Genomic DNA, 26,209 nt, shown 5'->3' with positions numbered 1-26,209 from the left:
AGCCATTGTGGCTGACTGATGCAATAAGCCCCACGTTATGTGCGACGGCGCTGCCCAATAAGCGACAAGCGCCATGCATGCAGCGCCTTTCGAAAAGGAAATAGCATGCTCTTCTGATCAATCGGGCTCGTTCCAGGCAGCTGCATTGCGGAAATATTTGAGAGCTATCGAAGGCTTCCATGCGCCTTGTAGCCTCTTGCATTGAGGGACTATCTAGGCGACACCGTAGGATTAAGGTTTGTAGGCTGTCGCACAGCGAACGGCGGTATGCAAGACCGGGTAGACAACCCGGAACAACGTTGGACGTGAGAGAACAACAAATTTGTGATTGAACGTACGGGGGCATAGGCGCCTGAGGAAGTAAAAACTAGAAATGTGGATCGATTCGAGCTTGATATCATGCAGCCGCGTCAACCATGCGACCTGGGGGATTGATCGCATCCTTCGTGCAAAATTATGAGATTGTGATACGCGTGTAGTGACATGCTCAGGGCCGGCGCGTAATAGAAACCCCGGAGGTCTGATGTGATGGCATTTTGAGAATTGCACGTTGAGTGGTTCTGCCCAAGATGCCGTGCCGACCGGTCGCAAACCTCTCTGCTAGTCCATGAACGGTGAAGGAGCAGTGGCCATCGGCACAACGACTCGCGTGACGGTCCTCCTTTCATGCAGCGAACGCGGGCGGAATTGCCGAACGGTGTGTTGAAGCTGTGCCGCATGCAACTAATTGATGCCAACAGTTATGCGAATCTGCATCGCCTTCTTATCGAGATTGCCGGTGACCTTGGGCCATCATTACGGCTACGAGCGTGCGGCGGGGCCTTGCACAGCCATTAGCGCCGGGAGTGAAAGCGTTGCGGGGTTTCGCGGAATACTTCCCCGCGAATCTTGTGATACGATCGGCTAAGGAAAAATAATCTTCATGAAACCCCACATGCGAGTCGTTATATCCGAGTGTTTGTAGCCGGCTCATCATGTAGTACAACACCTCAATACCCAGGTACGAAGGGTGGTTACGGAGCATTGGCGGTCAAGTCCCAGATGCTTGGGCAGGAACCGAGCAATACGATGACGGAAGACCGATGTTGTATGGTGCCGAAGCACTCTGGGCGTAACGTGCTGCCGAATAGTGTAAGCGTATATACAGATATGCTCATGGCGTTGTGCTGAACATATCCTAGCCTCTCTTCAGTCGGCTTCTCCGATTTGCCAACCGGAGACCTGCGCGTGTAGCTATCGACGATGTTCGGTTGGATATGCAAAAGACCCATCTAGAGTTACTCTCGGATGTGCTAGCCCTGAGGGAAAGGCTTCTCGGCACTTTGACGAGTGCGACTCGTGAGGCACTAGAAAGACGGGAAGAGGTATACATCGCCGTAATAGCACCTGGAGGCTATGAATACGCAGTAGCGGTGTTGGCGATACTTGCTCTTGGAGCTGCTGTAGTGCCACTGACTCCAGCTCTACCCGTAGAAGAAGCAGTCTACTTCATCGAGAAATCAAGATCAGTGCTGGTTCTTGCCAGCTCATCGAATATGAGGAAATGTCGCGACCTGGAAACTCGGGTTGCATCGGTGAGTAACAAGAGCTTCCAAGCCGTAAGCATTCAGCCAACGAAATCATGTCCTACCCTCCATGCTGGAGCCATCATCATCTCTTCCGACTGTATTCTGGGTGAGCATGCGCCCGCTGTGGTCATCTTTACCAGCGGGACTACTGGGCCACCTAAGGGTGCAGTTATGCGAAGATCTTTCATCTTTGACTGTGCACTCGAAGTGGCAGATCATTACCAGCTGACGGAAGATGATGTCGCTCTCCACGTTCTTCCGGTGCACCATGCGACCGGTGTTGGCATCAACTTCTTTCCATCTCTCGTGGCTGGTAGCCGTATCGAGTTTCGCAGCGGAGGCTTTGACGAAGAGCAGATGTGGGAGCGATGGAAACAGGGCGCTTCCGATCCCAAACGACGACTGACTGTCTTCTCTGGTGTACCCACTATATACATGAGGATGAGACGACACTATCTACAACGAATAAGCAAGCTACCTGCAGATGAGATAGCGAAGTATGTCGCGGGAGCGAGACAGTTTCGAGCCTGCTTATGCGGCACATCAGCACTACCGCAGCCGCTTGATGACTTTTGGAAGGATCTGATGCAAAAGCCGATCCTGCAAAGATACGGAGCGACCGAGTTTGGGGCTATCTTCAAGATGCGCCTCGGCGACGGCAGCGTTCCAGAAGGCTCAGTTGGTGAACTTTCCAGTGGCGTTGATGTCAAGCTATCCGAAGGAGACGAGGGAGAGGTGCTCGTGAAAAGCCCGGTAAGTCTTATATGAGTCGGGTTGATAGGTTGTGCTAACCAACTTTAGCACATGTTCTCAAAGTACCTGCGTGATCCTGAAGGAACTGCAAAAGCTCATGATCGAGATGGATACTTCCGAAGCGGCGACATTGCGCGACGAGAGGGCAAATATTACTTTATTATCGGTCGGGCGTCTCTAGACATCATCAAGTCAGGCGGGTACAAGATCTCGGCTCTGGATGTCGAGCGCGAACTGCTGAGTCTGCCATATGTAGCCGAAGCCATGGTGGTTGGTGTACCGGACGAGGAGTACGGGCAACGCGTCGCTGCACTGGTCTCGCTGCAGGATGAGGCAACGCGCCCTGCATCCTTGAGAAGCAACAAATCTTTCAGACACGTCTTAAGCATCGACGACCTGCGGCGAGATTTACGCGAGAGGTTGGCTGGGTACAAGCTACCCACGTTGTTGAGAATCGTGGACAACGAGCTTCCGAAGACGATAACAGGCAAAGTGCAGAAAAAGATTCTTGGACCGCGCTTCTTTCCTGCCAATTATCGTGAGCGTCCCGAGGTACAGACATGGGCTGCGCGATCTTCAGAGACGGTCCTGGCGAAGTTGTGAGATCGTGGACCCATCGCGCTGCAAGTTCTTTTCGCCGATGTTTTCGATCGCGCTGAATGATCATCGCATGGTCGCGATCGCGCAGATAAAGGACTTGCGTTGTGGTTTCCTATGTGGAAAAGTAATTCCGTCGCACCAGCGCGGCGACAATTCAAGCAGTATATCGTGTCGATTGCTTGGTTGTCATGACGAGCGCATGGAATGTGATGATGATGATGATGCGTTGGAGCTGTGAGCGGCACTAGCGTGCACGTGATGTGAGATCAACCGCCCGGGCGGGTGGCTCCTGAGGTCGTTCCTTCCAAGGTTCGTTTTTCCCTCAACCCCCGTTTTCATCTTCTGTTCCACCTCTACTTCCATGCTGTAGACAGCACCGTAGCCACACGAATGGGCCACGCAGAGCGACAAATGAAAAGTCCTGAGCTTGTCAGAAATCGCAAGGTGGCGGCGTGATGGCGCGAATAGTCACATGGCCACATCAGGCACACCGTGTATTTGTCGCCAGTCTCCTACGCTAATCACAAGCTTTGTAGTGTCACCAAGTCGGGGTCTAGGATTGCTCACTGCTATCATTATCTCGGGATGTCCATCTCAGAAACAATCCCTTCATGTCCAGCGGGCATGGCTCGCCTTGCAACGACATGCACATGGCACCCTACGAAGTGACCAGTCGGTTCGGTACTATAGGTAGCCGCCGGTACTTCAGCGTGTCATGTCACTGATGATATTCAATCCCAAGGTTAGGCATGTATTCACGCCACTCGGGCGTCAACCGCCTTTGCACAACGCGGGCGGGTGGTCTTCCTATAGTCTATTTAACTGGAGGCAACTCCATCCTCAGCTTACTACTACTACTAGAGTTCTCAAAAGACAGTCTGATCTTCAGCCAAAGTTTAACAGTCTTACAGGAATTCATGACTACCTCAACTATGGATGCCTTCCACTTTCTTCATTTTATCAAACGCGAGTTTGACTGGCATATGCGACAACACAGAGGATTGGAGACATATCGTGCGCCATCTCTTACGAATCCTATTCACCCAATGTTTGCTTTGGATCGCTGGGCCACTGGTCCAGGGCAAGACACCCCAAAACTCTACCGCAGCATGCTACCTGCCTTGCAACTTGCGTCACTATGGCTGACCGAAGACATGCCCCTGCTTTGGTTCAGTCACTTGACCTTTGGACATCGTCGCCATAATCCGGCCGGTCAAGTGTACCTGGAGAGAAATCCTCATTATAAGACCCCAGCAGCCCTTGCTACTGTCAAGGCGAACCTAGTCGAATTTGGAAAAACGAACTTTTTCTCGTTTGACCATCCTGGTGTGAGGAACAACTATTACGGCTGTACATACAGTCACAAAGAAGCGTTGCCTTACTTTAACGAGTTCAAGTCCGCTGACTTTCCACTTGTTCTCTCTAGTAAGGGTGTCCGAAAGCCTTGCATCGCCCTTACAAGGGGCTTCGTCAAAGCCCTTCAATCGACTAGTGTAAGTGAAAACGAACGATACAGAACCCTTTTCATGCTCGCTACTGTTCTGTGCCATGAAGTTGCGCACGGGTACCACATGTTCCATCATATCAGTCCTGAGCCACTGTGGGCTGCAGATGAGAAGATTCCAGAACTAGGCTTCTCGTGGGAACTGAACGTGGTTGGTCATCTACCGATGCCTACCGGTAAGAGTGCGTTAGACGGCCAATTCCACGAACTACACGCGTTCCGCATGCTGGAAGTTCCATCAAGCGCTGATGAACGTCTTAAGGTTCTCCGTTATCTCAAGGGCAACTCACGTGCAGAGTTCACGACACGAGATGCTTCCGGACACCATCGCAAATGGCCTGTTGTAAACGGCGGAACCTTTCGTGGTGCGAAATGGACAATGAGCAGCGACGCGCAATACTTCATCGCCTCCTTTCACGACGTTCCCATGCACTGGGTAATCTCTTGGTTCCAGCAAGATGTCTGGGAAACGCTTAAGGCGCGATGGGTGCAAGCAAACAGGTTTGAACCTCCTGCTCTCGGCCAAGCCTTCATGATCATCTACGAGAGAAATCCGTACGGAGTGCAGGTTCATCGACCTCTTTACCCAGACAACCGTGTAGACGCGATGATACTCGAAGAACATCGTAAATCGGTGCAGAAATAGGCTAAGGTCAGGGTGGGAAGTTAAGGCGGGTTGCAATGCAGCTGTAGCGTTCACCAGATATACGGAAAGTTATGGACTTATTATTAACTTGTTGGCACGGAACTACAGTGACGCATCAGGCGCCCTGGCGAATTGTCCAGAAGCTAAACATAAGTTAGAGCTGAGTTTGTTTAGCCATCTTCGTGATTGCTCATGGGGAGCCCAAAGTCCACCTACAGCGCTTTCTTCCACGATCCTTGCGGCGCTCACGCCGGAAAGATCTTCCCCATATCCACGAGTTGAGGATAGAGTTCTAGTGATTACTGCAACATATACACCCGATAAATTCGTTGAAGAGATGTCGGAGATCGGATGATAGAAAGTCTTCCGGGTGCCGTGATGTAGAAAAGTGTTCCGTCTTCGTCAGCGTTGCGGCGGACATCGGCGAACGAAGCTCGGGTTTAGCGATGCGCAAATACAAATTCCGGCGCCGGCTATCGTCGTCATCGTTCTCTCCACGACAACACCGGCAACCAAGTCAATGCAGTGTAACGCTCTGCCGATATGATTGGCTCTCGTCACGGAACCGGCTAGATGCCGGGTTATCTTCTGTGTCTTCATGCACGAAAACGGCTGGATGATGGAGTCTACCCCACCTGAAGCTTGAACGACTTAAGGCCCTTCCACCCCGCCAAATTTCGCAGACAGCATCAAACGTCACACCAAACTCCTTCTACATCTATCAATTCCTCTTACAGCACTCCAATATGGCCTGCGACAACTGCAAGACCGGCTTCAAGTGGGGCGCCGAGTCCGTCGGCAAGGAAGCTAAGCTCGACAACATCGACTGCTATGTTACCGGCGACAACAAGGATGCCGCTATCCTTATCATCACCGATGTCTTCGGCTGGACCCTTCCCAACATCCGCATTCTGGCAGACCACTACGCAAAAGAAGCCAATGCGACCGTCTACGTTCCCGATGTGTAAGCAGCTACGCGACGCGATCCATGCATTCAGCGCAACTATGGAACTAACAGCAATCACACAGGTTCGGCGGCGAAGTCGTAGACCCCGACGCGATGTCCGACCCGGAGAAGGCGAAGAAATTCGACGTCATGGCCTTCATCGGCCGCAACAACAAGGAGATCCGCTACCCCGAGATCAAGCAGCACGCCCAGACCCTCAAGTCGCAATACAAGAAGGTCGCCGCCATCGGCTTCTGTTACGGCGGATGGGCCGTCTTCAAGCTCGGCGCCGACCCCTCGCTCGTCGATGCCATCTCGACCGCCCACCCGTCCATGCTCGAGAAGTCGGAGATCGAGAACGTCAAGGTCCCCGTTCAGGTCCTTTCGCCCGAGAACGACCAAATGTACACTGAGGAGCTGAAGAAGGCTACGTTGGAGACGCTACCCAAGACTGGTGTCCAGTGGGAGTACATTTACTTCCCTGGTCTAAACCACGGCTTTGCTGCACGTGGTAACCCCAACGACCAGAAGCAGAAGGATGGTCTGGAGAGGGCGAAGAGGAGTGCTGTGAACTTCTTCAATGAGTTCTTGCACTAGGACATGTTATGACGGTCATATGATCTCTTGAGCGAATTTAGATGAAATGATACCTCAACTATGGTTTTCCACTAGCCATGTGGTCATCACATCAGTAGGAAGCAAAGCAACAGGTCGCCATTGATCCGGTGCGGAAATTGAAGTGAATATGTGAATGAATTGCTGGTTACTGCTGCTACAATGTGTACGTTTTGTTGACGTCACGCAGAGTCCTCTTTTTAAATATATACATGAAGGTCTTTTCCACTTCCGTCAGGTACGAGACCATGATACCATCGTTCGTCGCAACTTAGGCGCCATTGACCAAGCGAGCGAGCCTGGACCTGGTCTCCCAGCCCCAAGCGCCAACACTGCGCTTAGCCATAGCAGCAACACTCTTGGCATAGTTGTTCGTGCCGTGGCTGGGATCAGCATCCTTAGCCTTGCAAGAAGCGCCATCCGAAGGGCCACCAAGGGGACCCTCAACGGCAGCAAAATGCTGCTTCTCTTTGGTCGTGCCGACCATGTTCTTCGCAGCCTCAGGAACCCAACCGTTGATGAAGTCACCGTGCGAGCACCACGCAGGTCCGCAGGCCAGTTTGAACGGCGCGGTGGTACCAGACCAGCCGTTGGGCAGGGCCTTGCGCATATCGTAGCGGATGGAGAAGCGGAGCTGGGGCATTGACTTCATGCCCTTGGGGCACCAGTTGGGTGTTCCGTTGTCGCGGCTCTTGTAGCCGGTCTCGAGGGTCTTCTCGTTGACGCACTGGGGGAAGAAAAGGAGTTGCTGGATGTGGGTCGAGCAGGTCTTGGTGGGGAAGCCGTTGGCATCGAGAGGAATGTCTTCGCTCTCGCAGCCCCATGAGGCCTTTGCGTTGACGTCCATAGCGTCTGGGGTCATGGCGTCGGCTTTGCCGGCAACCATCTGCAGGTCTTGCGGGATGGGGACCTCGGCGGGGGTCTCACCCAAGTTGTAGTATGCGCTGAAGCGGAAGACGGGAACGGGCTCGTAGTTCTTGCCATCTTTGGTGTATAGGAAAGTGGGCACCCAGTAGCTGGACAAGTCGTTGGGGTTCTCAGCGGTGGTGCAACCCTTTTGGAGTTCAGCGCTGGTCTTGGTACCGGCGACAACGGCGTCGGAGCCGTAGAATGAGTGTAGATGCGACTTTTCGAACTCGCCTGGGTAGACAATGGGATCGATGTTCTTCTCCATGAAAGGGGGAGGGATCTGAATGACGGTGTACGCGTTCGCGAACTGAGCGAGCAGGCCCGCAGCAAAAAGAGTGTAAAGAGACATCCTGTGCCTGAGTAACGAATGTAATAAACGATAGAAGAAGTTGAAAAGATAGTAAAGTTGGTAAGAGAATGAAGCGCGATGAAGAAACCGTAAAGAGTGGCGCGCTCGTGGTACTTATGCCTGAGGCCGAAGCCTCGTTCCCACCATGGCACAGCCCAGGGCATCCTTCCCTCGGCGCGTCCACCCAAGTTTCAAGCCTCCTGGTGTTTTCGCCCAAGCGAGGCATCTTCGCCGTTAGGCCTAGGACTATTGTGGAGGTTAGGGACCACGGCATGAACGACAGGAGACGTTGCCGAGGCGCTAAGCCGGTCTCGTGCTCTGTCATTGGTGGATCGCCCCTGCCAAAACACTAGTGTCCGCTGTTCCGCGTTTAACAGTTTCGAAACTGCGAAACAAACCGCCTTTGTCCTTGCTTTTCATTTCCTCCGAACGGTAATCGGCTTTTCGGATACGGATGCGTTTTGTGGCGCTATACGCTGGGGCTCTGCGATGTGGCGTGAAGAACATGATTCACTGCGATTAGAACTAGAGGGCGAACTAGTTCAATTGCAGTTATGCGTGCGCGTATTTACGACGTCCGAGGACTCCAGTACTGAGTGTTGAAGAGCAGACCTTTTATCATTAAGCTGACTTCCAAGGCTGTGCTCCAAGATTTTGTGTGCACATCACGTGCGTGGCGCATACAACGTGCGGCGTGGTAAACAATTCGATTCAGATCAACGAAGCTGCGACTCACTCCGCATCTACGTCTCACGCCCTGCCACCGCAACCACCTCTACTGTCATTCGCAATCGCGCAACCCTCATAGCGACCTCGCACATCCTGATAGGTAATTTGTTGTGGTTCCACAGTATGCACGACGAGAAGCGTCACGATTTGTCCCTCTAATGTCCTGCTCACGCTCACACTTTTCCCACCACTGTATCGGCGCCTTGGCCCAACGGAAGGAGGAGCTTGTTGTGTTTGAATATTGACGGAGATGCTTTGCGAAGAATGCGTACGTGTATTCTCACGCGGCGACCGCAAGCATCATTCGAGCCTTGCCTCTCTCACCAAAGCAGCAACAGCCGGATGCTACATCTGTACTCCCTTGTGGGAATCTGTAAGGCCAGAAACTGGTCACTTGAGGGACGACCTGAAAAGTCACTTCATCATCGGTCAGATTCCAGATACTTATTCTCGAGTTTCCCGTACTCTACCAGAAGAACATATGGTTAGCTATTCCTCTTTATCCACGTGGGGAAGAAAGAAAAGTGTTGCCCACGGTTTTCCGAAAAAGCTCGACCCGCGGAGATTTGTCGCAGTACCTACAGCGAACGTCCCAGTAAATGTCGGTACATACGGCAGATGGTCCACAATACCCATGGCAGAATCCTTACAGGCTGCGCAAAAGTGGATGAGAACTTGTCTAGACACCCATGAGCAGTGTCAGAAACACAAACAACCGCGTACATATCCGACACGGCTCCTCGAACTTGGCAGCCACAAAGTGCGACTAGTACTACCACAGGAAGAGGAACTATCGGGCCCGTATGCTGCTTTGAGCTACTGCTGGGGCCCAAATCCTAGCTTCATCCGGCTAACGGCCGATAACATGCAAGATTTTCGGCTCGGAATAACCCATTCAGATTTACCCATTGCTTTTCAAGAGGCAATTTGCTTCGTAGAAGGGCTCGGAGTTCGCTACCTCTGGATCGATGCTCTCTGTATCATACAGTCTGGCAGGGGGAGTAGTGAAGACTGGCAATTGGAGTGCAGTCGCATGCAAGAAGTGTACTCGAATTGCATCATCAACATTTCTTTGGTACAGGCTGCGCACCCGGACCAAAGCTGTATGGGAGGTTATAATCGTAAAGCGAATCTGCCTTTCACTACAACTATGGCTATGCGAGGAATGAGTGGGGACTTTACCGGCACACCTCCTGCCTTCACTGTCATACCAAGCCAGTACTTCCAACATTCGCTTTATCAACAGCCCCTCGGAAGTCGCGCATGGGTCCTACAAGAACGCCTGTTGGCTACTCGCGTCTTGAGCATTGGCCATGGAGAACTTTTCTGGGACTGTGTACGGGTCCCAAACGCAAGCGAATCTCTTCCACGCGGCTTCGAACTTTGTCCTGACCCTACGAGGGCAGTTCTGAATGAAGCGCTGGGTCTTCAGATAACTTCCATTCCGCAGGCCTTAGACAGCCGGACTTTAGAGGATACTTGGTCTAAGATCCTTGTCGATTACAGTGCGAGGCAGCTCACATATCCCCAAGCGGACAAGTTGATTGCTATCTCGGCTATCGCAAGCTGCATGCACTACGCATTAAACGACACGTATCTTGCTGGCCATTTCTGGAAAACGCTCCCACAAAGTCTGAACTGGAGAGCAAATCGTGCACCTGGACATTCATTCCGTACTGATGAAAGGCCACCACAAAGGCTGCCCAGGTCCTCTAGCCAGATGTTGGATGGCAGCTGGGTGGTCACGCCAACATGGAGCTGGGCATCGATGAATGGCCGATTGAGAACGCGACCATTTGTTGGAGCGTCTTTGACGGTTATAGCAATCGCAGAAGAGTACAGGCTTTTCCCCCTTGATAAAAGCGAGCGAAGACCATGTATGGAGAAGATGATACTGCTGACCATTCGAGCCTGGTCTAGACCTATCAAATGGACGCTGGGTGGGCCGATCGGCTATGAAAACACAGAAAGTTTGAAAGAGGAGGGTTTTGAACGTCTCTACGTCACTATGGATGAGCCGAATGAGAAGCCCGAAAACGGAAGCATGTTTCTACTTGCGGCACTTGTCCATGCAGACAATATAGTGGTGGGCTTGTTGCTGAGAGAGATAAACATGTACGAAGACAGAGTATACGAGAGACTGGGGCAATTCCGGGCACCATTCGACCGCGACATTGGGACGGAATGGCAATCGTTGTTCACTGATGGAGAGCGCTCCATAACTATGTGCTGATGAGCTAAGCCGAACATTGCTATGTCAGCCCGATAATCTCACACACTGGCTATGCGTCATCACAATGTCGCCCTTGACACCTCCTCACTCTCTACAGGCCCGATACTCGTTCGATGAACAGCATTACACTGTACAGAAATCCTGATAGTCGGCCATCGGAAAAGATTGGGAGCAACAGCGAAGACATCGAGGACTTGATGCGACCGCATCGTATATCAAGACGATGATCGCTACTCGAGTAATGATTCCAAAACAGCAATGGCTCCGTCTCAGTTCAAACACAGTGTGTGAACATTTTGTGTCAACCTACGGTGCCTCATCACCACTTGGGGTTTGCGGTCAAGATCGCATCGACAGTGTTCGAAGTGCTATTACAGGTTTCAATGCTCCATAAGTTCGCTGGATAACCAATTGTCTCCCATGTCAAACTCTACTTATCAGCCGCATCCAGCGGCTTGTTCTGTCCATAGTTCAGCGTCTTCTCCCTCTTCTTCGCATCCGACTCCTTCGGGTCATGCTTCATATTGTCCTGACTCTCCGTTGTCTCCTCCGTCGCGCCTGCGCGGTCGTGCTCTGGATGGCTGACTGGGTTCTGTATTGATGCGTGGTCGCCATCGTTCTTGTCGGTTTGGCCGACTGAGGCGCTCTTGTTGATGGACTGGCTCTCGGCGCTGCTTGCTTGCGGGTTGGACACGTTGGATGACTGGCCGGGTGCAGCGCTGCTGGCGTATGTGCGGGTGATTACTGGTGCGAGGACTGAGAGGAGGTACGTTAGTTTTTGTTCTTTTGTTTTAAAGGGAGGGTAGCTACCTTCGCTTCGTTGTTGGATGGAGCGGGTGGCAATGGGCGCTGAGCGCGAAAAGCTCTGAAGAAATCTTGATGCCATCTTATTTTCGGTATATTACGAGTATTCTACAGGATATTACAGATGCAAAGTCGTTGTTTGCAGAAACTCACAGCGACATGTTCACGCATGTTTATCACCCTCCCTCCTTGACGTGCCAGTGATGTTGGCAAAACGTCATCATCAAGCCGCAAGGTCGATCTCTAGGGGTTCGGCATCTACTTCCCGTACAAACCCACTCTTACTCGTCTATGACAGCTGCGGAAAAGCATGACACCGAACATCAGTGCTTTCATTGCTACTTTTTGTCGATGTTTGCGTGTGCCGTAGAGCTTCCAAGGTTGCGCAATCAAGATGATGACGTATGCCAAAGAATACGCGACGACATCATCAACGTAGGAACATATCTACACATCACGATGCCATACATTGAAGCGGATAGAACCCCAAAGAGCTCGGAATCGCATTGTGATGATTTACCCTGCGCTATGTTGAAGATACATGGATGCCGAGATGTTGCCCGCCGACGCGGATGATCACGTGATGCCCCACTCCTGGCCATCGGACTTTCCGACTCTGCCAACCGCCTTCATTCGCAACCACCCAACACACTATACGACTTCCAAAGGCTTGTCAAACTACCAGCTAATCCAGTCCTGCCTCTCATGAGTGTCTTTGGCACACATGGTCGTCATGTCGGCAGCACGCGATGCTATAGGGCGCGGGGTTGAAGCACACCAAATGGTCCAGTTACTAGCTCTATCAAATCTATCGTACAATACTCCTTCTCTCCAATTCTATAAGGTTCCTACAAATAATCCGCATCAACCCAATTCTCCTTCTCAAAGTTCATCCCAAACACATCCGAAGCCTTGATTCGCGCATCCCGCTGCGACGAGAAGTTCGCCCTTGCCTCTGGGTTCGCGCCAGGTCCATAGTTCATGTACTCCTGATACACAACACTGTCCACACTCTGCACATCATCCCAGCGTGCCCATCCCGCTGGCTTCACCACGTCACTCAGATAGCTATCCTGGAAAACCACCCTGGAGTACGGTCTCCACGGCCTGCCAAGGAAGGTCGAGTTCGTGCCGTTGGTTCCGGAGACGTTGACCTGGTTGAAGACGTAGATGCTCGTATTATTCTCCGCTTCGCGACCATTAGCGGTGACCCAGCCGGGACCAATGGCCTCGATATCGATCTTGTCGAACCACGCGATGGCGCGTAGACCGAAGATGAAGTCTACCGCGCCATTGACGAAAGACTTTGCGTAGATCTGGCGTCCGATGTTGGCGTAGATGGTGTCTTGGTAGCCGGTGAACTTGCAGCCGTAGAATCCTTGGTTCGTTTTTTGCGCACTCAGGGCAAGGGCTTGTCCGTTCTTCTCCGCGGCGCCGAAGGTGTTGGCGACGTTCAGGTTGTACACGCGGACATTCGTTGTGTTCAAGCGCAGGGTAGCTGTTGCGTCGTTGTTGGCAAGACCGGGTGTTTGGCGCGAGAGATTGTATGTCAAGGTGACTTCGTTGTCCTTGTAGCCGCGAGCATCCTTCGTGGAACCTTGTATGGTGATGGGGCCAGCATGAGGAGGGATGTAGACTTGTTCGTTGTATATTCCAGCGACGACGAAGATCTTTTGGGCATCGGTCTTGTTATGCAGTGCGTCTACTGCGGCACTGATGCTGGGGTAGCTGCCGTTGGTTGCGCCGGATGCATCGACAACTAACGCGCCTCGGTCGGGCTTTGTTCTTGTGTACTTGTCGGCAGTTGCAACAGAAAGAGTGCTTGCAAGCGCAAGGAACTGTATCAGACGAGACACCATATTGATCGGCAGAGAACGAGTGACCTGGTATTCGGTACTCGTCTATCGGAACGGCCGGGTACTTATACTAGATTGACGAAATGCACCCCTTTACGCGATTACTACAGTCTGTAATTATTCCGTCGCGCTTACCTCTACGGGCCGACTATCGAACATGCGCGCTGTTTGCCATTGCCATCGTGACTTTGCGGGGAAGTGTGGAGGAAGCATCCTTGGTGTTGTATCGTGTGATTGGTGGCACAAATCGTTCCGTGGACAACTTTACCCCAGATTGTTTAACCATCGGCAACGGAATCTGGGGAAGCGATGTTGCAGTAAATCTGATCTCGATGTTTTGTTAAGCGGACGGATGTGATCGGGAGCGATCTCGGATAGCTTGGGTTTGAGGTACATAGGTACAAAGTAAGCCCGATTGATTACTTTGGTAGTCGCGCCGCGCGGCGACTGCCAATGTCCTTCTTGGCTTGAACTTCTTGAACGCGCATTCTTCCACTTCGAATGCTCTCATGAATGCGACTATTTCCTCTATTCGTAGGCGTGAGTTTGGCATTTTCCACAATTCCGATCGTGTACGGGCAGCAACAACGAACGAGCCTAGGAGTGGACGCGACGACAACCGAAGTACCACCGCGCCATCCTCGATATACGAAACACACCCCAGCTCGTTTGCCGCTACTCCCTAGATATTGTGATAGTATTTTCAGTTGTTCAAGAGCAAGGGATAGAGTCCATTTCTGCTCACGATGGACTGCAATTCCCAAGCCGAGGAGTCGGTGAGGGCGTTTACAGTAAATTTTGCCCCGAGTCCTGAGGCTATGTTTCTAAGCAGCTCACGATAATTGGGTATGAACAGGCCATTAGGCTAGACTATAGGTTCTCGTATCAATTGGTACACCGCGTGAAATATCTACCGCCTGGTCACGATGATCAATAAGTCAAAAGCCGTCGCGAGCCGGACTCAGGCGATGAACCAGTCGCATCGTAGTAGTACACCGATTCGATAGGAGCTCGCAGTTTACTCCAGCGCATAATAGAGTTCATGGAGGATAACTCTGCTCATAACAATATGAACGCTTTATTCACCCCAAGGTCAGACCACTATGGGCGCGCCCGTACCCCGCGTACGCAACTCGCGTTCACCGTCGCATTCAACCCACCGTTTGCGCAATGACGCAACCTCCAAACAAACGAACTGAGACACGCGCCGCGACCACAACAAAGAGATATCCTCCGTCTCTCAGACTCGTAGCCAGCTACAACCTCGCCGTACCTCTACACTCGCATTGCATATCTTTGCAATACAGCCACTGACAAACACCAGCGCACAAAGCACATCACACCACACACCCTCTGCAAACCCCCGCGCCTCAAAACAAAATGGCCCAAAACGACTCAAAGCACCTCCTCCCCATGACCTCCATCCTCTTCGCCGACGCCAATTCCTCTTCCCGGCCAAACACATCCCACCACCTCGCGAACCCCACACTCGCCAACCTCAAAGACGCGCAAGATACCAGCATCACCGCGCTGCCACAGCCTGTCACCGAAGCCGAGGTCATCGAGTCTGACGGTTTTTGGAAGAGATTGTGGGCCAAGATCAAGATTGCGCTTGGTTTTGGTGAAAGGGAAGTTGAGTATGAAGAGGAGAGGGAGATGTGCATTGGTGAGCCTTTTGGCTTCGTGCATATTGGGACGGGAGGGAATAGGCCGTTGTTGGGGCCGGGTGGGGTGCCGAGGGTTGGGGGTGGGGAGGAGGAGTGGGAGGATGTTGAGTGAGGGGGGGAGGTATTCGGGGTGGTTTGGGGGTGAGATTGGGAGATGAGGAGGGGGCGGGGAGGACGACGGAGGTGTGAGAAGTTGTGGATATGGATATGAACTTGGTGGTTGAGGACTACATGGGTATGATACTGAACAGAAGGAAGGGGGAATCAACCTCGAAACGACTACGAATATACAAAATCCTCCATCTTATTTCCCTTGGCTCTCGACGCTGACGTTCCAGTTGTTAGGCGCCCGCCACCAGCGTCCTAGTAGACTACCTTCACTCTTCCCACTGCTACCAGTGATCATGCGATTCGCATCTGGCCTCTCAATCTTGACATCTTGTGTCTTGACAATCTGCAGCTTGACATCTTCACTGCCGTTGGTCCCAGCCTCAGGATCATATGTAGCACGATCGCTGCTCCCAGTCCGGTATGCTTTGCCCTTTGAGCCGGAGCCCTCGTCGCTGATGATGCGTTCGAACTTGCTTTGCAGGCTGGGGTAGTAGCGGATGAGGACGGCTTTGATACTAGGCGCGCAGGCGACAATAACGGCAAGATGGTTCTCCACGACGGCGCAGATCATGGATGCGGCGTATTGGAAGGGGAAGTCCCCCATGACGGCGAGTCGATGGACAAAGTAGACGCGAGTTGCGCTTGCAGCGAGGACGAGTCCGCCCAAGGCGAAGAGGAAGTTGACGGCGATGCGGTGGTGGCGCCTGAGCTTAACGTTCCAGGTGAAGATGACGGGGAGGATATAGAGGACGGCATCGCAGGCCACCATGAAGACCGAGTTGAAGTAGGAGAAATCACTCAGGTTGATGCAGTAGCCCTCGATGGTTGGGTCCCACCATTTTGCCACTGGGACGCATTGGAAGATGCTGGTTACGACGCAGGTGAGACCGAAGGAGAAGGCGACGATATGCATGATGAAGATGCAACGGCGGGCCCATGGCTCGAAAGTGAGCTCGGTGTAGAAGATGAGGAGTGAGTGCTTGACGGCCCAGTTGACGGAGAAGTAGAAGATTAGGGCGGCCATGACCATCTGGGGTGTTGAGTTAGTAAGTGGAAGATGGTGATCGTGGGTTGGGTTTGATGTACCTTGAGGAGCATCTCCATGTTGGCCGGGTCGATGTCTGCCTCGTGCAGACCAGCTCCCAGACGTGTCGCATACATCTGAATACATGATAAGACGATGGCGCAAGTCCCGGCAAAGACAGCAAGAGCTTCATGTCAGTTAGTATGATGACTCGTGTGGAAACAAGTGGACTGAGCTCACCATCATGCCAGCCAAAGCTGCTCATTATCTTGATTTTTCTCCCGACACGACAGCTAATAGCGAGTGAAGTCAACACTATCAGTGTCAAGTTGACAGCAACGGTGGGGGCGCGTAGGTCAGACATGATTGGAACAGTCAATCGAGTCACCGAGTTGAGTGGAGTTGCGATGAGTGCAGGGGTGAGAAAGGATTCGTGTGCCTTGCATGCCCTCTACATATATACCTAGTGTTTATCTTTCACAAGACGCACGGCTTATACTTTGTTTGTCGTGATATGCGCAACACCAAGATGATGAACGGCCTACGGGGTCTAACGTTAGCTGCCCCGCCCTGACGGCGCGCAATCATCCATGTCAGTACAGTGATTGTGGACTGCCGTTTCTGTCGGCTTGCAGTGAAAACCGTCAAGGGAGCGACGCGGCACTCGGGGTAGCGCCCAGTGCTCCTAGACTAGTAGGAATAATGAACTTGATGGTGTGGCACTATTGGACGGAGTTACTCTTCTTAGCCTAACCGAGTGTCGGTTATGGTCGCTAGGTATAGAGGTTTTGCTTTGTGATGTTTGTTTTCGAGGTTAGGGTTCAAGCTAGGGGCAGCGGGGTCTTGGGATGTCGAAAAAGAAAGCACGACGTCGGTATACACGTTGTGTCCATGCGAGCCGTAAGCGAATACAGCGGGTTATCGAAAGTGCTCATAGGTTGAAAAGGCGACCCCGCTTTGCCCTTTGTCTCAACAACATCGCATTCCGAAGCTGATGTTTTCGTTTTGTGATGTTGCTTTTTGCTTTGAGGGTCCTGTCCGTATTGGTTTTGGTGGGTATACGACAGAGACTTCGTACGTGGCGTTATCTGCCTGGCGTCTGCATCTGATTAGGATACTGCGGTACCATGTTAATGTTGGCGTTGGCTCGCATCGCATACTGCGCGTTCACACTGTTGAGTTGAGGAGTAACTTTGCAAAGCAGCCACGTCCGGTCATGTTGAGATTGATGTTGATCAGCGGCGGCGACAGATATCCCGATTACTGAACGATGGCGACTGTATAAGACAAAAGTAAGACTCCATTGTAGACGGGCCGATGAAAGGGTGGAAGTTGCGATGGTGGGTAGACAGACGGCCAGAGACGGGAAATTGTGAGCCAGCCACATCGTCATAAAAGGCGTGCGCCCCGCTGGGTTCTCGCGACTCGAAACAACGACATCATGCTCTCGTGGAAGAAGCTGAGGATCGATCTTGTGCGCTTGGAGCGCGACTGCGTAGGTGTTCACTTCGGCGACGCATCATGTGATGAAGCTCGATGCGCTTCCAAGATTCCCGAGACTGTCCCGACTTCTCGACCTGGGAGCTGACTAACACCATCCGACGCTAGGCCACGTCTGGTTCTCAGTAATCCTGCACATTTGATTGGGCACCGGAGACAATTTGCAGCTTACATGCGTATAGTAGTCGTCGCAAACCGTGTGGATGTTACAATCTTTTAAGGAATTGCGCTTCAAATTGTTCTCTTCATTCCGATACCCCCATCTCGTCTCTGCGTTTGTCCGTTCTCCGATTTTCTGAAACTCGAAGTGCGATCGCTATAGTCGGAGTGAAACTTGACGCCTCGGCTGTCCGCATTTACCACGAACGCCACCTTTCCCCGACGCCAACGTCAGCGACATTCCACTTTCTTTGCACAGGCGGGACTTGAACTTTTCGATTCCTTCACCAACCTACAAGACATTATTGCTTTATCTTCGCCATGTCGTTCTCCTCGCTCGTCTCTGACATCGCATACCGGAACAATTCGGAGCGGCCAGAGCGACCCGACCTGCGCTCCCAAATATCGGAAGCGCGTTCCACCCGATCCTACGCCAGCACTGCCGCGACCAGCGTGAGCATATCCGGAGATATCAAGAGCCAATTGCATGGAGGATACAGCCACCCTCTGTCGCGAGCATGGCAGGCCGAGCGACAGCTCACAAAGGTGAGGGGAATGACGCCATGCGCCTATGACGAAAGCTAACATTTGGTGCAGTCGATGCTCATCTACCCCCTCTTCATTTCCGACCAGCCTGACGAAGAAATCCTCATTCCCTCCCTGCCGAACATCCACCGCCGAGGCCTGAACAAGGTCGTGCCATACCTCACCCCGCTCGTCGCAAAGGGCCTCAAGTCGGTCATACTATTTGGAGTCCCACTCGCACCTTCAGCAAAGGACGCCTTGGGCACAAACGCAGACGACCCCAAGGGCCCCGTCATCAAGGCCATCCGCCTGCTGCGACGAGCATTCCCCGACCTCTTCATCGTTGCCGACGTCTGCCTCTGCGAATACACCTCACACGGTCATTGCGGTATCCTCAAGGAGGATGGCAGCTTGAACAATGCATTGTCAGTAGAGCGAATCGCGGATGTGGCGCTCTCATATGCCAATGCCGGCGCGCATTGCGTGGCGCCTTCGGACATGAACGACGGTCGCATACGCGCCATTAAGCTGAGGCTCATCGAAGCCGGCATCTCGCACCAGGTCGTGCTGATGTCGTATGCCGCCAAGTTCTCAGGATGTCTATACGGTCCCTTCCGTGACGCTGCAGGCTCAGTGCCCTCGTTTGGCGACCGAAGATGCTACCAATTACCTCCCGGCGGCCGCGGTCTGGCACGACGAGCCATCGTCAGAGATATTGGTGAGGGTGCGGACATCATCATGGTCAAGCCTGCGAGCCAGTACCTCGACATCATTAGCGATGCAAAGGAAATTGGCAAGGACATGCCCATTGCAGCATACCAGGTGTCTGGAGAATACGCTATGATCCACGCAGCCGCAGCTGCAGGTGTGTTCGACCTGAGGCAGATGGCGGAAGAGGCTACGCAGGGCATACTCCGAGCGGGAGCTTCGATAGTGGTCAGCTACTTCACGCCAGAGTTCTTAGACTGGTTGGGTAACTAGGGGGGCTAGGATAGATGCACGGCAAAAGAAAGGGCGTAGGGGCGTTTGATATCCAGACGGCATGTCTACCAATGAAATCTCATCACCACTTCTACATCATTTTGTTTCTGAAATCTATCGCACACGAATAACTCCAACACATTGTCTCCAGTTGCGGACATGCAATGGAGCCTCCCGGGCGAATTCTCAGCCCGCGTCGTAAAGTCGTATAGTGCCAAGACCATATACAGAAATACGCTAGCCCGAACATGCGGAGGATTGCAGCCCACCGGTGCGCCACAGCCCTCACTCCGCCATCTGCAGATGAACCAACCCCATCACATCTCAACCCTGCGGCTGCCTTGCCACTACCTCGCTAAGCTTTCGAGTCAGCGCCCTTCCTATGGTACCATGGTGGGCGTTGACTCACCGGCTAGCCCGCACTTCACGACCGGCATCGCCGGTTCTTCTCACCAAAGTCGGTAATGATGCGTCCGTATCCACAGCAGCATGCATCTCAGCCACTTCAGTCGCCCTTCGTGCGCGAAGGATATTTATCCTGGGATTCAGAGTGTACGCCACTCAGCCTTGCTTGGAGCCACGCTGTTTGCGCGCGAACGCTCTCATTCGACCTAGCGATGCCACTGCACTTTAGACACATGCGGTCTCCACTCACTGGACGCATCATGCAGGTGACCATTACCCCAGCGAGGAGTCTTTCTCCTAACAGAGCCTTGAGAGGCTGATATCGAAGCTGATCGCATTGGACCGGCTGCACATTGTGCACAGCCACTTCTTAGCTCAGGCTGCCATCCCACCGCCCTTTTTCTCAACCACAGGTCATTACGATAAAAGCTATTAGGTAAATCGACATACATCATCTGGATGCCTGGTGAATTGCGCTTGCGACAAATAAGTATATCACAGGTCTCTTCTTGGACTACTACCACTTTACAACAATCACCGACATTCGCTGGAAACACATCTAACCTGGGTGCTTTGTTACGCGAGCAAACGCATCGGGATTCATTCAAGACACGTCCACGCATAAAACTTCTTCGGCGTGCGGATTGAGCCACCGGCCTGGTATAATCATGGAGAACCTGAAGGAATCGCTACCTCCTGGCCTCGCAGATGCAGCCATCAACATTCCCGGCTTCGGTGCTATTGTCCAGCTGGTCCTCAACAAAATTGGGTTCGATGTTGGAAGCACGATGTCTCTATACCTTTTATTATTTGGCATCTTCCAAGGAGCCATGTTCTTGTACAACAGGGGGCGTACATGGATGCAGTAAGTCCACAATCCTACCAATCAACTGCGGTCTGCTAACAGTTCATGCAGGGATTATGGTACCTCTGCTATCCGGATAGACGACGATGATGATTTATACCCACAATTCATATCCTGGATATCGGAACAGCGCATGACGGAAGTCAGCAGAGACCTGAAAGCTACCTCGAGGAAGCCCAAGACTCGATATAGCGCAGACTCTGATGACGAGCCCGAGTCAGACGATGAAGACGTTTTGGACGAGTCCGGGATCTTTAACTATGACAAGTACAAAGGCACCAGTCCAGTGTACTATGAGCCTAATCTTGGTGACGACAGCTTCACCCACAACGGCCATTATTTCCAGTTCAGGAAGGATTCGCAAGAGAACAAGTACGCAGAACGGATTGAGTACTTTGTCATCATCCGTTGCATGGGTCGCAGCACGAAGCCCGTCAAGGAGTTGATAGATCATGTCAAGGAATGGTCATCGCACAAGAGTAACAGCACGACTGAGATAATGCGAGCAGAGACTAAACACGGTGGCTATTGGTCTACCCAGTCAAGCCGACCTTCACGACCTATCAGCACAGTGACCTTGGATGAGACGCAGAAGGATAAGGTTGTGGCAGACATTAACGAATACCTCCACCCCGCTACGGCTCGGTGGTACGCCGCCCGAGGTATTCCCCACAGGCGAGGATATCTTTTCCACGGACCTCCTGGTACAGGCAAGACATCCTTGAGCTTCGCAGTGGCTGGAATCTTTGGGCTTAGCGTCTACTGCGCTTCTTTGAGTGAGCGTGACATGACCGAGTCGGATCTAGCTATGCTGTTCAGCCAGCTGCCTAACCGGTGTATCGTCCTATTAGAAGATATTGATAGCGCGGGTATTCGCCGGGACAAGTCCTCTGAGATTCCAGAACCAGATCGCGTCTCGGAGGTGGAAGAGAACGCCGAGATACCAATTGAAGCGAAGGAAACCGTGGCAGAGAAGGCAGAGAAGGAAGAGAAGGTTGAGAGCACAAATGGGAAGAAGGTCGAGGAAAAGCAGAAGTCCATCTCCGAGATCGAGAAGAAGAAGTCTTTCCGCCGAAGACTTACCCAAACCTTACGCCCACGAAAGATAACCAAGCCAGACAGCGAAACCACCACCCTCGTCACAGACGATGCAGGATCATCCGTCCGAGCACCCAGCGTAAAGACGCCTAGCATAAAAGCACCTAGCGTGAAGCCCACACCTCCCCCTCCCCCACCACCAGTTCCCTCTCCCACCGACGAAGAAGGCAGCAAGAGCAAGATCTCCCTCGCTGGTCTCCTCAATATCATCGATGGCGCCGCATCCAGCGAAGGTCGGGTCCTCATAATGACAACAAACTACCCCGAAAAGCTGGACTCCGCACTCATCCGCCCCGGCCGGGTAGACCTGCAAATCAAATTCACACTCGCGACCAATACGCAAATACAAGAAATCTTCCGTCGCATGTACAGCCGCGAAGAGGACCTAGCGACGCAGACACAGAAGAAGAGCGATGACGAGAAAACCAAGTCTCCATCCAAGACAAAGAAGAGGAAAGTCCGACCATCGAGTGGTACCTCCTCACCCCTCACTAGCGGCGCTCTGCCATCAAAGCCCAACTTTGCGACGCTACCGCCAGAAAAGCTTGCGGAGATGGCGAAGCAGTTCGCGGAAGCGCTGCCTGAGGGTGTGTTCTCGCCCGCGGAGATACAGGGTTATCTACTGCAGAAGAAGGCGGATCCGGAGGGCGCGTTGGACGGGGTCAAGGAGTGGAGGGATGCGGTGTTGGAGGCGAAGAAGAAGGGGAAGAAGGTTGTTGAGTTGAAGTAGATAGAGATGTATGATACCATGGTATTTACTCTAATGTCCAAGTCAAGGTTAGTGAGGCATGTTCTTGGAGTCTGCGACCGTCGCGCAAAAAGAAAGGGCGTCGCCACCTTCACCACACATGCAAGATCAAAGCACCCACGCTCTCTCCTGTACGAGCGAGCCCATCGGGGTTCGACTGGCACGTGAACCACGATGGGCAAAAAGATGGAGTTTTTGGCAAAAACATACAACAGCGGGGATTCGCTAGTGGTCACCCACCTAACTACTAATCCGCCGGTATCATGCTTGTATATGGCTGAGCGGACGGGAAGCCTAATTTTCATGATCCTATGGTCGTATGTAGAAGAACGAGCAATCTGCACGCAAATATACCCATTGCACGCAGCTGCTGCTGTCCACACGGACTCGCCGTCGTGTGTCATCACGAATGTTGAATTGCGAACCTCCAAAGCTTGTCGAGAAGACCAGCACAAGAGTTGGCAAGCTTGATGGCGCTATACGCTGTCTGTGCGGGGTCGACAGGTAAGCGCTACCTAGGTACTGTAAAGGCGGCAATGCCTGCCAACGCCCACGATGAGCACTACCTGGGTAGCTATACGGCCCTCAACCATCAGGCGACGCGATACTGCAATCTAGCATTGCGCATCGGTGAAGCGAAGCCAGAACGACCCTCTTACTCCATGCGCAACCGCAACTCAACACCACAACACGCGGAGGGGTCTCAAGCGGCAAAGACTGGCGAAAATTCCAGGGTGCAGGCAAGTCTTTGCGCTACCTGCCGGAATCGCGCAGCTACTCCATGGCCGCGACCGTTCTCAAGCAGCATGTGAGCAGGAAGCTATTTATTTCTGAGAGCTGAATCGTTAACAGCGAACGGCGGCGCTGGAACGTCAGATCATGCATGCGCATTCATCGCCTCGACCCCCTCACCTCGCCCAGGGTTAGAGTCCTACATTTGCAGGCGTCTTCTACATCTCTACCTAGGTATGGTGTCCAGGCCCTTTGATTGGTCGGCCTTGTACCTTCGCAACGCCGTGGCTGCAAAGCTGAGTGTGTCTGGACTCGATACCGTGGAGTACGTGCAGCTTCTGGTTCATGGGTGTCTAAACTGTCAGACAGTATCGCTACCAATAACGCCACGCATATGCGGGCGGCCTCGTGGCGCCTCTCCCTCAAGTGCCAGTAGTATGTTAGCAGACAAGATAGGAGGATAGTCTGCGCGGCGCAAGCAAGTGGTATGTGGTCTGGCTTGTTGTGTGTCGCTCGCTCCGCACGCTAGGGGTGCAGAGCTGAAGAACGCCCTGATGGCGGCCCGTGGCGCGCTACCCAGGTAGCCAAAGATCTGGTAACAGCCGCGCGTAACGATATATGGGCTCCATATGTACATTCTGGTTGGACTTGCGAATGTCACAACAGCTCAGACTGGAGGTCGAAACGAAAACGAACAGCCTAGTGTGACGCACAACAGTCCTCGCCACATGACGACCAAAAGAGCTGTCTTGATTGGCATCGATGAGTATGAGGTTCAAGGACAGGATCAATATCCAAGGAAAGACACTAGCGGGAACGACATCGAATACAGAAATTTGCGGGGCTGCGTCAACGATGTACTCGCTATTCGGGAATACCTCCTCCGTACCTTGAAAGTTCCTGCTGGCAATATTGATACTCTACTCGCGCCTGTTCCAGGAACCACAAGCCCGTACGAACAGAGCAGTGAGGTTCAAAAACTACCGACGTACAAGAATATCGTTGGCGCCTTACAGAATCTTGCTCGGACATCTGCCGCAGGGGATATTATCTACATCCACTATTCTGGACACGGAGCATGTGCTACGACAGTTTTCGAATCTCTGCGACAGGGCCACGGAAACATTGATCATTGTCTTGTGCCCTGGGATATCAAACAGGGTGGCAAATATCTCAGGGATCTGGAACTCGGCGCTCTCTTGCAGGACATCGTTGCAAAGGATGTGGTCCTTACAGTGGTACTCGACAGTTGCTTCTCCGGCGGTGCGGTGCGGGGTGAAGATGATGACGAAGAAGTTGAAGGGGTCCGTGGCGTTCGGGGCACTTACCAGTCGGACCAAGAGATCGATGTTCCTGACAACATGGCTAGAGTGCAACATTGGGCTGGCAAGGCTTCCTGGCTGGAATCACCGAGCGGATTTGTGACTCTCGCTGCCTGCCTTGATTACCAAAAGGCAAAGGAATATACCTGCAAAACAGCTACCGACACTTACAGACACGGGTACCTCTCCTATTGGCTATTAGATACGCTTCGAAACACGTCTACGCGGCTGTCTACTCGTGCCATTTACGATCGAGTCCGTTCAAAGATAGCGGAACTGGTGGTTTCCCAAACGCCTTTCATTATCGGGGATATGCGTCGGTTCTTCTTCGACGAGGCTTTCAGGTCTAGAGTTCATACCCTCACAGTACTTCAAGTGGAGAAGAAAAGGCAGCAGCTGCGCCTAGATGGTGGCAGAATGGATGCAGTATACACCCATTCCGTCTATGCCATTCTTCCTCTCCACTTTGACCCCGCATCGCCGATATCAGAGTCAGACATCCTCGCGAAAGTACGGGTCGAACAAACCAAATCGCGAGAGTGCCGGGCTGTCTTTCTTCAGCCACAAAGCATTATGGAATCACAATGGCAAGAGCTTGAAGTTGGATGCCCAGCCGTATTGCAAAGCCTGCCGCTAGGAGGAACTGCCGGAGTCCGATTCATCCCTGCCAATAGCACCCCAGCTCTCCAATTTGAACACGACTGGTATCATAGCCTGAAAGGGAAGGAAAAGCTGTACTTATCGAATGACGACGACGCTCAATTCCAAATCCAGTTGGATCATGACGAGCTCTATCGGATTGAGTGCGTTGGGGACATTTTCCCTGACCATATCTCCAACACGCTGACTTCGCTTACTGGCAATGAGAGCATGTCCAAGCTCATCGCCCGTCTAGAACACATAACCCGGTTCAAACTGTTGAAAGGCTTAGAGAATCCACACATTCGTCTTGGCAACCTCCCAGACCTGGCCTATGTCACTCTTGAGCCTTCGCCAAACGGTCGCGACCACGTTTTGGACGAGGACACCGATGACTCAATTTGGTTACCTGCGGCTCAGAGCGTGGAACGGCAGCGAGACGGCGTATATCGTGTGCAACAAAAGGAATTGTTCCGTTTTAAAGTCACGAATAACTCCGAAAAAACTATCGGTTGCGTTATCCTCAATTTCAACCCGGAAATGGGCATTTCGATCATGCACTCAAACCTGTTCTACAGTATTGCGCCCTACGATCAACTCAACGTAGATCTCTTTGTCGCGATTTCGGATACTTTGCAGGCTGCTGCAGCACGTGACATCCCGATCGTGGACACATTCAAAATATTCGTATCTGTCCCAGAGAAAGATATGAGCGCCATGACGTTACAGAAGTTACGAGTCGCTGAAGATGAAGGTTACTGGAGAGGAAACGAGTCAGCTGAGAATTTGGACGATCTCCTGCAAGAGCTAGCCCCTCTTTGTCGCGATGGTGCATTTCCCCTTTCAAAACAGCCGAAGATGGACGACGATTGGCAAACATTTGACTTCCATATTCAGGCGCTGGTATAATAGCCAAATGAA

The 26,209-nt window shown here is 52.4% G+C and overlaps 10 protein-coding genes across 10 annotated transcripts; 6 read left to right on the top strand and 4 right to left on the bottom strand.

Annotated features, from left to right (window-relative positions):
• Nucleotides 1-1,068: 1,068 nt before the first annotated feature.
• J4E92_008308 (uncharacterized protein) lies at nt 1,069-2,924 on the top strand (the record flags this gene model as incomplete). Its single annotated transcript, XM_051499661.1, has 3 exons — nt 1,069-1,131; nt 1,182-2,321; nt 2,370-2,924. 3 exons carry the CDS (start codon nt 1,069-1,071, stop codon nt 2,922-2,924), a joined length of 1,758 nt encoding a protein of 585 aa, XP_051350037.1.
• A 1,106-nt stretch (nt 2,925-4,030) lies between these two features.
• Nucleotides 4,031-5,071, top strand: J4E92_008307 (uncharacterized protein; the record flags this gene model as incomplete). The annotated part of the gene is made up of 1 exon (XM_051499660.1): nt 4,031-5,071. The coding sequence occupies one exon, from the start codon at nt 4,031-4,033 to the stop codon at nt 5,069-5,071; it is 1,041 nt and encodes a 346-aa protein (XP_051350036.1).
• Nucleotides 5,072-5,817: 746 nt separating this feature from the next.
• On the top strand, nt 5,818-6,614 carry J4E92_008306 (uncharacterized protein; the record flags this gene model as incomplete). Its single annotated transcript, XM_051499659.1, has 2 exons — nt 5,818-6,035; nt 6,101-6,614. The coding sequence occupies 2 exons, from the start codon at nt 5,818-5,820 to the stop codon at nt 6,612-6,614; spliced, it is 732 nt and encodes a 243-aa protein (XP_051350035.1).
• A 289-nt stretch (nt 6,615-6,903) lies between these two features.
• On the bottom strand, nt 6,904-7,890 carry J4E92_008305 (uncharacterized protein; the record flags this gene model as incomplete). The annotated part of the gene is made up of 1 exon (XM_051499658.1): nt 6,904-7,890. One exon carries the CDS (start codon nt 7,888-7,890, stop codon nt 6,904-6,906), a length of 987 nt encoding a protein of 328 aa, XP_051350034.1.
• A 3,392-nt stretch (nt 7,891-11,282) lies between these two features.
• On the bottom strand, nt 11,283-11,817 carry J4E92_008304 (uncharacterized protein; the record flags this gene model as incomplete). Its single annotated transcript, XM_051499657.1, has 2 exons — nt 11,283-11,727; nt 11,810-11,817. The coding sequence occupies 2 exons, from the start codon at nt 11,815-11,817 to the stop codon at nt 11,283-11,285; spliced, it is 453 nt and encodes a 150-aa protein (XP_051350033.1).
• A 687-nt stretch (nt 11,818-12,504) lies between these two features.
• J4E92_008303 (uncharacterized protein) lies at nt 12,505-13,515 on the bottom strand (the record flags this gene model as incomplete). Its single annotated transcript, XM_051499656.1, has 1 exon — nt 12,505-13,515. The coding sequence occupies one exon, from the start codon at nt 13,513-13,515 to the stop codon at nt 12,505-12,507; it is 1,011 nt and encodes a 336-aa protein (XP_051350032.1).
• Nucleotides 13,516-15,483: 1,968 nt separating this feature from the next.
• J4E92_008302 (uncharacterized protein) lies at nt 15,484-16,394 on the bottom strand (the record flags this gene model as incomplete). The annotated part of the gene is made up of 2 exons (XM_051499655.1): nt 15,484-16,320; nt 16,377-16,394. 2 exons carry the CDS (start codon nt 16,392-16,394, stop codon nt 15,484-15,486), a joined length of 855 nt encoding a protein of 284 aa, XP_051350031.1.
• Nucleotides 16,395-18,294: 1,900 nt separating this feature from the next.
• Nucleotides 18,295-19,479, top strand: HEM2 (Aminolevulinate dehydratase; the record flags this gene model as incomplete). Its single annotated transcript, XM_051499654.1, has 2 exons — nt 18,295-18,519; nt 18,571-19,479. The coding sequence occupies 2 exons, from the start codon at nt 18,295-18,297 to the stop codon at nt 19,477-19,479; spliced, it is 1,134 nt and encodes a 377-aa protein (XP_051350030.1).
• A 1,073-nt stretch (nt 19,480-20,552) lies between these two features.
• J4E92_008300 (uncharacterized protein) lies at nt 20,553-22,577 on the top strand (the record flags this gene model as incomplete). Its single annotated transcript, XM_051499653.1, has 3 exons — nt 20,553-20,653; nt 20,732-20,749; nt 20,801-22,577. 3 exons carry the CDS (start codon nt 20,553-20,555, stop codon nt 22,575-22,577), a joined length of 1,896 nt encoding a protein of 631 aa, XP_051350029.1.
• A 1,478-nt stretch (nt 22,578-24,055) lies between these two features.
• Nucleotides 24,056-26,197, top strand: J4E92_008299 (uncharacterized protein; the record flags this gene model as incomplete). Its single annotated transcript, XM_051499652.1, has 1 exon — nt 24,056-26,197. One exon carries the CDS (start codon nt 24,056-24,058, stop codon nt 26,195-26,197), a length of 2,142 nt encoding a protein of 713 aa, XP_051350028.1.
• Nucleotides 26,198-26,209: the final 12 nt, after the last annotated feature.

Source organism: Alternaria infectoria (genome assembly GCF_024043175.1).
Source record: "Alternaria infectoria strain BMP 0036 chromosome Unknown scaffold_16, whole genome shotgun sequence".
NCBI lineage: Eukaryota > Fungi > Ascomycota > Dothideomycetes > Pleosporales > Pleosporaceae > Alternaria > Alternaria infectoria.
Note: the sequence above shows the minus strand (reverse complement) of the source record. Positions and strands in the feature narration are given on the sequence as shown.